At 35.9% G+C, this 12,951-nt stretch overlaps 1 protein-coding gene across 1 annotated transcript in view; it reads left to right on the forward strand.

Annotated features, from left to right (window-relative positions):
* The window catches only part of DNAH14 (dynein axonemal heavy chain 14), a 554,037-nt gene that overhangs the window by 165,144 nt on the left and 375,942 nt on the right, over positions 1-12,951 (forward strand). The window contains exon 26 of the mRNA XM_003791010.1: positions 6,034-6,051. Within this exon, the coding sequence (XP_003791058.1) occupies positions 6,034-6,051 (18 nt within the window). The remainder of the gene's footprint in view (positions 1-6,033; positions 6,052-12,951) is intronic.

Consider the following 12,951-nt stretch of genomic DNA (forward strand, 5'->3'; position numbering starts at 1 on the left):
CCCGCTTTGTACCTGTATTTTATGTTCTTAAATGATCTTCCTTGGATTTATAGCTTGCCGAACTTCTTTCTGGGCTCAGCTCCCCGTCTTTGACTTCATAGATTCTGATTCCAACCAGTTTTTCTTCCTTTGTTCAGGAGCCTCTGACCAGGGTTGCTACCACTTGGCCATCTTCCCAGAATCCCATGCAGAAACTTTTGATCAAATTTCAACTTCCATAGTGATGAAAGGATTAAAAAGTTCACTGTACTTTTGAAAACCTTGATACTCAAAATACTACAAGGCTTATCAACACTCTCAATTAATGTGAATGGCTTAAATCTTCCTCTAAAGAAGCACAGGTTGACTGATGGGATATAAAAACTCAGGACACATATCAGCTGCATATCTTACCTTAAAAGATAAATATAGACTCAGGGTGAAGGGATGGTCATCTATATTTCAGGCAAATGGAAATCAGAAAGAAAGCAGGTGTTGCAATTTTATTCACAGATACAATAGGCTTTAAATCAACAAAAGTAAGGAAAGATAAGGATGGTTCCTTCATATTTGTTAAGGGCAACACTCAACATGATGAGATTTCAGTTATTAACATTTACGCACCCAATCAGAATGTGCCTCAATTTATAAGAGAGACTCTAACAGACATGAGCAACTTGATTTCCTCCAGCACTGTGATAGTCAGAGATTTTAATACCCCCTTAGCAGTGTTGGACAAATCCTCTAATAAGAAACTAAGCAAGGAAAATTTAGACTTAAACTTAATCATTCAACAATTGGATTTAAGAGACATCTACAGAACATTTCATCCTAACAAAACTGAATGCACATTCTTCTCATCAGCCCATGGATCATCTTCCAAAATTGATCTCATCTTAGGTCACAAGTCTAACCTCAGCAAATTTAGAAAGATAGTAATTATTCCTTGTATTTTCTTGGACCATCATGGAATAAAAGTTGAACTCAGTAACAAGAGAAATTGGCATACTCATACAAAATCATGGAAACTGAATAACCTCATGCTGAATGATAGCCGGGTCGTAGAGAAGATTAAGAAAGAAATTAGAAGATTTTTGTAACAAAACAATAATGAAGACACAAATTACCAGAACCTCTGGGATACTGCAAAGGCAGTCCTAAGATGGAAATTTATAGCATGGCAAGCCTTCCTCACAAGAACAGAAAGAGAGGAAGTCAAGAACTTAATGGGACATCTCAAGTGACTGGATAAGGAAGAACATTTCAATCTGAAAGACAACAGAGGAAAAGAAATAACCAAAATTAGAGAATAATTAAATGAAATTCAAAACAAAAAAATTATATAATAGATCAATGAATCAAAAAGTCAGTTTTTTGAAAAGGTCAATAAAATAGATAGAACTTTGGCTAACCTAAACAGAAATAAAAGAGTAAAATCTCTAATTTCATCAATCAGGTATGATAAAGGCCAAATAACAACAGACTCCAGAAATTCAAAAATTCCTTAATTAATATTACAAAACCTGTATTCTCAGAAATATGAAAATCTGAAGGAAAAAACCAATACTTAGAAACACGCCACCTTCCTAGACTTAGTCAGAAAGAAGTGGAAATCTTGAATAAGCCTATATCAAGTTCTGAAATACCATCAACTATAAGAAATCTCCCCAAAAAGAAAAGCTCAAAAACAGATGGCTTCACATCAGAATTCTACCAAACCTTTAAAGAGGAACCTATATTAAAAACATAGAAAAAGAAGGAATACTTCCCAACACATTCTATGAAGCAAATTTCACCCTGGTACCCAAACCAGGAAAAGACCTAACAAGAAAAGAAAATTATAGACCAATATTTCTAAAGAATATTGATGCAAAAGTATTCAATAAGATCCTAGCAAACAAAATCCAGCAACACATCAAACAAATTAGATATCATAACCAGGTGGGTTTCATCCCAGGGTCCCAAGGATGATTCAATATACATAAATCTATAAACATAATATATTACATCAACAAAATAAAAAACAAAGACCATACGGTTCTCTCAATTGACGCAGAAAAAACTTTTGATAATATCCAGCATCCTTTCCTGATCAGAATGCTTAAGAAAATAGGTATAGGTGGCACCTGTGACTCAAGGAGTGGGGCACCGGCCCCACATACTGAAGGTGGTGAGTTCAAACCCGATCCTGGCCAAAAACGGCAAAAAAAAAAAAAAAAAAAAAAAAGGTATAGAAGGAACATTTCTTAAATTGATGGAGGCCATCTACAGCAAACCCACAGCCAATATTATATTGAATAGAGTAAAATTGAAAACATTTCCACTCAGATCAGGAACCAGGCAAGGTTGCCCGTTGTCTCCACTGCTTTTTAACATTGTAATGGAAGTCTTAGCCATCTCAATCAAGCAAGAGAAGGCAATAAAGGATATCCAAATAGGATCAGAGGAGATCAAACCATCACTCTTTGCAGGTGACATGATTATATATCTGGAAAATCCCAGGGACTCAACTACAAAACTCCTAGAAGTGATCAAGGAATAGAGCAGCATCTCAGGATACAAAATCAATACTCACAAATTTGTAGCCTTTCTATATACCAACAATAGTCAAGGTGAAAAAACAATCAAAGACACTATTCCCTTTACAATAGTGCCAAAGAAGATAAAATATCTGGGAGTGTACCTAACAAAGGATGTGAAAAATCTCTATAAACAGAACTATGAAATTCTGAGAAAAGAAATAGCTGAAGATGTGACCAAATGGAAAAATATACCATGCTCATGGCTGAGAAGAATCAAGATTGTTAAAATGTCCATACTACCCAAAGCAATCTACAGATTTAGTGCAATTCCTATTAAAGCACCTCTGTCATACTTTAAAGATCTGGAAAAATTAGTACTTAATTTTATATGGGAAAAAAAAAACCTCAAATAGCCAAGACATAGTTTAGAAATAAAAACAAATCAGGAGGAATCATGCTACCAGACTTCAGATTTTACTATAAATCTATAGTGATCAAAACAACATGGTACTGGCACAAAAATAGAGAGGTAGATGTATGGAACAGAATTGAAGCCAAGAGATGAACCCAGATACTGATCATCATTTGATCTTTGATAAGTCTATCAAAAACATAAATTGGGGGAAAGACTCTCTATTTAACAAATGGGTCTAATAATCAGAATCCACTGAGAACTCAAACTTATTAATAAGAAAAGAACAAGTGACCCCATTTAATGTGGGCAAGAGACATGAACAGAAGCTTCTCTGAAGAACACAGGCACACAGTCTACAGACACATGAAAAAATCCTCATTATCTGTGGAAAAAAGAGAACACTTCTACACTGCTGGTGGGAATGTAAACTAATACGTTCCTTTTGGAAAGACATCTGGAGAACACTTAGAGAACTAAAAATAGACCTACTGTTTGACCTTGCGATTCCTTTATTAGGTATATTCCCAGACAACTAAAAAATCACATTACAACAAAGATATTTGTATCAGAATGTTTAATGCAACCCATATCATAATTGCCAGATCATGAAAGAAGCCCAAGTGCCCACTGATCCATGAATGGATCAACAAACTGTGGTATATGTACACCATGGAATACTATGCAGTCATAAAGAAAGATGGAAACTTTATGTCCTTCATGTTCACATGAATGGAGCTGGAAAATGTTCTTCTTAGCAAAGTGAATGGAAGAAAAAGTATCCAATGTACACACCCCTATTATGAAATTAATTTATACCTTTTATATGAAAGCTATAACCTAATAACAGCCTAAGAATATGGGGAGAGGGGAGGGGAGGGGAGAATGGGTGGAGGGAGGGGGATTGGAAGGATCACTTCTGTGGTTTATCTTACAAGGGTACAAGTGAATCTTTCTAAGAATAGAATATGAATGTTTTAACACAATAAGAAAATGACATGAAGGCTATGTTAACCAGTTTGAGGGAAATGTTGCAAATTGTATGTGAAAACTCCACAATGCACCCCAGAAGTGCATTAGTGTACATAGTTACTGTTCAATAAAAAAAAAAAAAAAAAAACAAAGAAAAAAATCCTCATCATCTTTAATCATCAGAGAAATGCAAACCAAAACCACTTTGAGATATCATCTGACTCCAGTAAGAGTAGCCCACATCACAAAATCCAAAAAATACAGATGTTGGTGTGGATGTGGAGAAAAGGGAATACTTCTACACTGCTGGTGGGAAGGCAAGCTAATATGTTCCTTTTGGAAAGAAGTTTGGAGAACACTCAGGGATCTAAAAGTAGACCTGCCGTTTGATCCTGCAATTCCTCTACTAGGTGTATATCCAAAAGGCCCAAAATCACTTGGCAACGAATATATATGCACCAGATTGTTCATTGCAGCTCAATTCATAATTGCCAAGTCATGGAAATAGCCCAAGTGTCCATTGACCCATGAATGGATTAATAAATTGTAGTATATGTATACTATGGAATGCTACGTAGCATTAAAAAATAGTTGGAGACTTTCCCTCTTTTATGTTTACATGGATGGAGCTGGAAAATATTCTTCTTAGTAAAGTATTTCAGGATTGGAAAAAAATACCCAATGTACTCAGTACTACTATGAAACCAATTTATAATCACTCACACTTTCATAGGAAAGATGAGTCACAACTATAGCCCAGGACGAAGGAGGGAAGGGGAGGGCATAGGGATGGGAGGGTGGTGGCCTGATAGAGGGAGGGTTAATGGTGGGATCTCACCAATGGAGCATATTGCAAGGGTACAAGTCAAATCTATCAAGTATAGAGTATAAAAGTCTCAACTTTGTGATTAAGTAAATGAGGTGAAAGCTATGCTAATTAGTAGGGTGTAAGCACTCCAATTTGTACAAATAATCAACAAACTGAATCCCACAAAGGCATAAATGTACTCATGACCTATGTGTATATGACTTAATAAGAAAAAAAGATTAAAGAATAAGACAATACTGCAAAAACATCTTTTATGTTTCTGGATAAGATGAACCTGAAACAGTATGCTGGATGGCTTAAAAAATACATCTTTTATTCAAAAAAATGAAAGAAAGAAAATCCAAAAAACTTTGTGTATATATATCTTGCTGAATATTTCTTGGCAGCAGGTGATGTTCTGGGATATAAGATGTTAATCCTAAAACAGCTATAAAAGATTGAGACAGGAAGTCCCTGCTGACTTCTGTGCTCTCAAACCCCACCTGGTTGGGAGCCTGGGTTTCTCCTCAGCCCACTTAATATGCAACCCTTGACCTTTCCGAACCATGTCCCCGGGCTAAGTAGTAGCTTTCCCAGGCTAGGTGTGTTGCTTGGATCTCTCCCAAAGTGGCTGCCCGCTTATCAGGTGCACCAGAACTGGCCTCACTTTAGGAACCTGAGGGCTGAGTCCACAAAGCAACTCTCCCACAATGGCTGCCTGTGGCTTACAGACAAATAAAGAAAGCTCTGTTCCACCCCCAGCTACTATGTTATTTTTAACATTTCTGTGCCATGTTAACTTTTCTTGCATCAAGTGTAAAAAATTCATTTTAAATTTTGCTTTTATTTTTTTATCGGTATACAACTATTTGTCGTCAGTGCTCTCAGAAGATTCATTCTCTGCCTTTTTTTTTTGTTGGCCCTGGGTTCCACCCTGTATTTGTTAACTTGGGCCATAGTTTTCTTTGATTTCTCTATTCTTCTTCCTACAATTCAATCCCAGTTTACTTTCCATCTGTCACAAATTTTTCAAGATTTTAATGCCCTGAAATACACTTTGTTTTCCAGTTCCTATATCTATATACATTTTTCTATCATTTGAATGAATAGTTCAGAATAAAGATGGGATTGTTGTTCCTAAGTTGTAAATCTTGATCAGTAAAAATATTTCTGAAACTCTGAAGAAAATAAGAAAATATTATATGTACATTTGTGTGTTAACATAAGCACAGAAAAAAAGTATCCAAACAGGAAGCAAACAACTATACAAAAAGTAAAATAAAGGTATAAATGTAAGTGTGGAATAAGATCTTAATTAAATGAAAATTTTTTGTCAAAAGAGAGATGCAAGTATATAATGAGTTTCAATCATAACAAAAATTTAAAGAATTGAGTGGCACTGGTGACTCAAAGGAGTAGGGTGCTGGCCCCATATATTGGAGGTGGTAGGTTGAAACCTAGCCCTAGCCAAAAACTGCCAAAAAAAAAAAAAAAATTAAAGAATCAGGGGTGGAGCAAGATGATGGGTGAGAAACAGCTTTTTTGAAACTGGGCATGGTGAAATAGGGGAGAGAAGACTCCAGGCACCTCTGGATTGTTGGCTTTGCCCAGGAACATTCCTTCAGGGTTGTAGGGAGGTAGTGGGAGACTTGGGGATCACAGAAGGAGGACAAAAGCAGTGGAAAAAAAGCAAGTGTTTGCATTTGGTTTGAGGCCACCAACTGTAGTAGCTGCAGGTGGCAGCATCTGAGCAGCAGTGAACATGTGCAGACAGGTAAAGCCTTCCCTGTGGGGTTTTTTGGACTTGAGGACTAGGTAGAGTTACCTTTAAAGACCCTAGGAGAGTGAGCAAGTGCTTTAAACAGAGCCCAGAAATCAGGACCCAGCTGCTGGGATAGAGCGGAGTTTTCATTGTTTGGCTGCAGGATGCACATAGCCATTGTGGTAGATTAGCCTTGCAGGTTCATCTCTCAGAGTCCTAGAGTGAGGCTGGTTCTGGGAGACCTCGAGCAAGTGTGCAAGTGACTTTGAACAGTGTCCAGAGGCCAGGACTGATCTGCCAGGACAGAATGGAAGTTTCATTGTTCAGCTGCAGACTGTGCACAGCCATTGTGGAAAAGTTGTCTTGCAGGCTCAGCCCTATTGTATTGTAATTAGCACCTCATATCCCAGAAGATCACCTGTCACCCAGGCAATATTCAGCAAGATATTTATATATAGTTTTTGTTTTTATTATTGTTGTTGAATTTGTTGTTATTGTTGGGTTTTGTTTGTTTTTTCTTTTCAAAAAATTTTTTTTCTTTTTCAAAAATTTCCCCAGAGTTTTCTTTTTCCTTTTATAGTCATGGTTTTTATGTAAATATATTTCTCATTGTTGCTTTCTTTAATAATAAGAACTTCATTTTTCCTCATTTTTCTATCCCTGATACTTGTTTTTTCTCCTAATTTTATGTCTTAAGCTTTTTTGTTTGTTTTGGTTTGATTTACAGTATTTTTTATTTCCTTCTCTATTTGGTGGAGGTAATGTCCTACATCAGCTCAGGCTGGCAAAGAGCTACAGACATCAGGAGACTCCACCAACCCAGCCCTGCCCCCAGAAGTTGGGACTTGTGGGTGAGGGTCAAAGTATACTAATGTACACCACTATTACTCCTCTCTCTCTTTTTCTCTTCATCTCTTCTTCTTCTCAATCTTCACTTTTACTCACCCCCACCTTTCCTTTCACTTTTCTTCTTCCTCCTCCTCTTCTTCTTCTTCTTCATCCTCTCTCTCTCTCTCTCTCTCATCTTTTACCCTTTTGTGCTCTTACTCTTCTCATCCTTTTAATCCTTTACCGAAAGGACACTTCAACACCTTATGTCAGAGGCAAGGTAACTTTCCTGTCAAAGGCAATGAAAGGAAAAATTAGGACAAAGAAACAGACAAAATGAAAACACTCATGAGGAAGAAACAGGAGAAAAATCCTGGCAACATCAAAAACTCCCAAGGGATCATGAGGTAGCTACTGCAGAAGATTCCACCTATGAAGAAATGTTACAAATGACAGAAGGGAGATTTAAAATATAGATGGTAAAAGCAATGAAGGAAATTTCTGAGAAAGTGGAATATAACCAAAAGGAAATCCAAAAACAGAATTAAATAAGAGATGAATGATATGAAGAAAATAGAAAAGATATAGTGGAACTGTATCAGGGAACTTAAAGATGCAGTAGAAAGTATCAATAATAGAATACATCATGCAGAAGAAAGAATGTCAGAGGTAGATAACAAAGCTCTTGAGCTGGATCAGGCAGTTAAAGAAACAGAAAAAAAGAATAATAAGCAGAATGTTCACTGACAGAATCATGGGATGTCATGAAGCATTCAAACATATGTTTTATAGGTATCCCAGAAGGGGAAGAAGAACACCCCGGATGCATGGAAGCCCTACTAGAGGATATCATAAATGAAAATTTCCCAAATATCACCAAAGATTCTGACACACTCCCTTCAAAGAGATATTGGACCCGAGGTTATCTCTACTCAAATCAAGCTTCTTCAAGACACATTGTGATGAACCTGTCCAAAGTCAAGACAAAAGAGAAGATTCTGCAAGTTGCCAGAAGTAAGTGCCAATTGACCTCAAGGGGCAAATCCATGAATGTGACTGTGGATGAAAATTTCAATGAAACAATGGTTGTTTACATTTAGTCTACTTAAACAAACCAATTTTCAGCTCAGAATTCTATATCTTGCTAAGCTAAGCTTTAAAATTGACAGAGGAATCAAATCATATACTGACATGCAAACATTGAGGAAGCTTGCCACAATAAAACAAGTTCTATAGGCAATAGTTAGACCTATTCTACACAGTAACCATCACAATGAACCAGCAGCAAAGTAAACACCCAGAAACTAAAGAACAAAACCTACCTTCCACTATGATGCAAAGGACAAAACTAAGCAGTGGACTTTAAAAAAATAAGATGACTAGAACTTCACCACACTTATCAATTATCTCAATAAATGTTGATGGCTTGAATTACCCATGGAAGAGGCACAGGCTGGCTGACTGGATTTAAAAAAAAAAAAATAGGCATCTATTTGCTGTCTGCAGGAAACACACTTATCTCAAAAGACAAATTAAAACTCAGGGTTAAGGTATGGAAGACAAGTTTTCCATAAAGCAAATGGAAATCAAAAGAAAAGAGGGGTTGCAATCTTATTTTCAGATATAAGTGGATTTAAAGCAACTTAAAGTCAAAAAAGACAAACATGGATATGTCATATTGGTCAAGGGACCAATACAATAAGAAGACATTTCAATTCTAAATATTTATGCACCCAACTTAAATACTCCTAGATCCTTGAAACAGACCTTAATTAGTCTGAACAATAGGTCATCATATGACACCATAATAGCAAGGGACTTTAACACTCCTCCTCTCACAGAGCTGGACAGATCCTCTGAACAGAAACTAAATAGATACAAGGGACTTAAATGTGACCCTAGAACAACTGTGCTTGATAGACATATATAGAATACTCCATCCCAAAGTTAAAGAATATGTATTTTTCTCATCAGCCCATGGGACATTCTCCAAAATCCATCATATCCTAGGACACAAATCAAACTTCAACAAAATCAAATGTATTGAAATTTTACCTTGTATCAGACAACAAGGCAATAAAGATGGAACTGAACTCCAACAAAACATTCAACCCCACACAAAAGCATGGAAATTAAATAACTTTATGCTGAATCATAGTTTGGTTTAATAAGGGATAAAAGGAAAACATTTACTTCCTTGAGCAAAGCAATAATGGAGACACAATACACCAAAACCTGTGGGATACAACAAAAGTAGTCCTGATAGGAAAATTTATCAGTTTAGATGCCCACATCCAAAAAACAGAAAGAGAGATCAACAAACTCACAAACCTTCTTATGGAATTGGAAAAAGAAGAACAATCTAAGCCTAAACCAAGCAGAACAAAAGAAACAGCAAAAATTAAATCAGAAATAAATTAAACTGGAAACAAAAGAATCATTCAGAAAATTAATGAAACAAAAAGTTGTTTTTTTGAAAAAAATAAATAAAATAGATAAAACTTTTGCCAGACTAGAAATAGAAAAGTAAAATCTCTAGTAACATTAGTCCAAAATGATAAAGGGGAAATAACAACAGATGCCACAGAGATACAAGAGATTATTTCTGAATACTACGAGAAACTCTCTGCTCAGAAATTTGACAATGTGAATAAAATGGATCAAAATGGATCAACCCTTCCTCCTGGACTTAGCCAGGAAGAACTAGATCTCCTGAACAGACTAATTTCAAGTACTGAGGTAAAAAATACAATAACATCTCCCAACAAAAGAATGCCCTGCTCCAGATGGCTTCACAGCAGAATTCTATCAAACCTTCAAAGAAGAAATTACTCCAAAAAATTGAGGAGGAAGGAATCTTTCCCTGAAAACATTCTAAGAAGCAAACATCACCCTGATACCAAAACCTGGAAAAGACTCAACTAAAAAGGAGAAATACAGACCAATTTCACTAATGAATATAGATGCAAAAATTCTCAACAAAATCCTAGCCAATAGATTACAGCTTACCATCAAAAAAGTCATACATCATGATAAATTAGGTTTCATCCCAGGGATACAAGGCTGGTTTAACATATACAATTCCATAAATGTAATTCACCATATCAACAGAAGCAAAAACAAAGACTATATAATCCTATCAATAGATGCAGAAAAAGTATTTGATAAAATCCAGCATCCTTTTCTAATTAGATCACTGAAGAGTATAGACATAGGTGACACATTTCTTAAACTGATTGAAGCCATCTACAACAAACCCACAGTGAATATTTTACTAAATGGAGTAAAACTGACAGTTTTTCCACTTAGAACTGTAACCAGACAAGCTTGTCCTCTATTGCTGCTACTATTCAACAGTGCTGGAAGTTCTAGCCAACACAATCAGGCAAGAGCAGGAAATAAAGGACATCCAAATGGGAACAGAGGAGGTCAAGCTCTTCCTCTTTGCTGATGATATGATCTTATACTTAAGAGAACCCCAATGACTCAACCACAAGACTCCTGGAAGTGATCAAAAAATACAGCAATGTCTCAGGATATAAAATCAATGTCCACAAGTCAGCAGCCTTTGTATATGCCTATAACAGACAGGATGAGAGGCTAATTAAGGACATAATCCCCTTCACAGTAGCTTTAAAGAAAATGAAATACCTAGGAATATACCTCACAAAATAGGTTAAGGACCTCTATAAACAAAATTATGAAACCTTAAGTAAAGAAATAGCAGAAGATATCAACAAAAGGAAGAATATACCATGCTCATGGCTGGGAAGAATCAACATTGTTAAAATGTTTATACTTTCTAAAGTAATCTACAGATTCAATGCCATCCCTATTAAAATACCAACATCATACTTTTGAGATTTGGAAATATAATTCTTCATTTTGTATAGAACAGGAAAAAAAACCCTGTATAGCTAAGGCAATTATTGGTAATAAAAACAAAGCCTGGGGCATTAGTCTACCAGACTTTAGGCTGTACTACAAAGTCATAGTGGTCAAAACAGCATGTAAAAGACTGAAACTGAACCTGCACCTTTCTCCATTCCCCAAAAAATTAATTCAAGATGGATAAAAGACCTAAATTTAAGGCATGAAATTATAAAAATCCCCAAAGAAAGCATTTGAAAAACATTTGAGGATATTGGCTTGGGTAAAGACTTTATGAAGAAAACTTATGTGGGAATTGCAACAATAAAAATAAACAAATGGAACTCAATTAAACAAAAAGCTTCTGTACAGCTAAGGAGACAATAACCAAAGCGAATAGACAATCTACACAACGGGAAAGGATTTTTGCATATTTTGAATTGGACAAAAGCTTGATAATCAACATGAAAAAAGCCAACATTCCCTTATATCACTGGGCAAGAGAGATGAATAGAACCTTCTCTAAAGAAAACAGATGAACATGTTAGAGAAAACATGTTCTCTAACAAACATGAAAAAATGCTCCTTGTCCCTAAAATGCAAACCAAAACTACCCTGAGGCATCATCTAAGCCCATTGAGAATAGCCCACACCACAAAATCTCAAAACTGCAGATGCTGGAGTGGATGTGGAGAGAAAGGAACACTTTTACACTGCTGGTGAGATTGCAAACTAAAACAACCTTTTTGGAAAGAAGTATGGAGAACCCTCAGAGAACTCAACCTAGACCTCCCATTTGATCCTGCAATCCTATTACTGGGCATCTACCCAGCAGAAAAAAAAATCCTTTTACTATAAGAACACTTGCACTAGACTGTTTATCATAGCTCAATTTACAATAGCCAAAATGTGGAAACAGCCTAGATTCTCACCAACACAGGAATGGATTAACAAGCTGTGGTGTATGTGTACCATGGAATACTATTAAGCCATTGAAAAAGATGGAGACTTTACATCTTTTGTATTAATCTGGATGGAAGTGGAACATATTATTCTTAGTAAAGCATCACAAGAATGGAGAAGAAAAAGCCTATGTACTCAATTCTGATATGAGGACAATTAATGACCTAGTACACAGTGGGGGGTGGGCAGGGGGAGGGAAGAAGGGGGTGTCACAGTGTGTGACACCCAGTAGGGGAAGGATACAATTATAAGAGGGACTCTACCTAACAAATACAATCAATGTAACCTGGTTTTTTGTACCCTCAATGAATCCCCAACAAAAAAATTTTTAAGATGTAATACATTTCAGATATTCAAATTCTAAATGAAGTTAAGGTTGAAAAGTTTTTAAAAAGCTATTTAAGTGTTAGAAGAAAATTAATGAAATTTAGAGTTCAGAGTTTCTAAAAGATGTTTCAGTAATAGAAGAACTGTAAAGCAAAAGACCGATGAATTTAATTATAAAGAAATTTAAAACTTCTGTATTAAAAAGTCATAACAATTGCATAACAATATCAAGACATATGCTGTTGGTGCATATTAACATAATATGGTGCATAATATTAGCCTTAAATAAAATTGTCTACATATTTTTCATAAATTCTATTCTCTCCATCATAATTAATTTTTTAAGGTAAAGAAATGCAGGACATCACTATTAAAATCCTACTATGGTGAGGGGGGAATGGGTGGAGGGAGGGGGTTTGGAGGGATTACTTCTGAGGTTTACCTTATAGGGGTACAGGTGAATCTTTCTAAGAGTAGAATGTGAACGTTTTAAAGCAATAACTGAGAA

Source organism: Otolemur garnettii, unplaced genomic scaffold, assembly GCF_000181295.1.
Source record: "Otolemur garnettii isolate 467f Iridium unplaced genomic scaffold, OtoGar3 scaffold00045, whole genome shotgun sequence".
In the NCBI taxonomy this organism is placed as follows: Eukaryota; Metazoa; Chordata; class Mammalia; order Primates; family Galagidae; genus Otolemur; species Otolemur garnettii.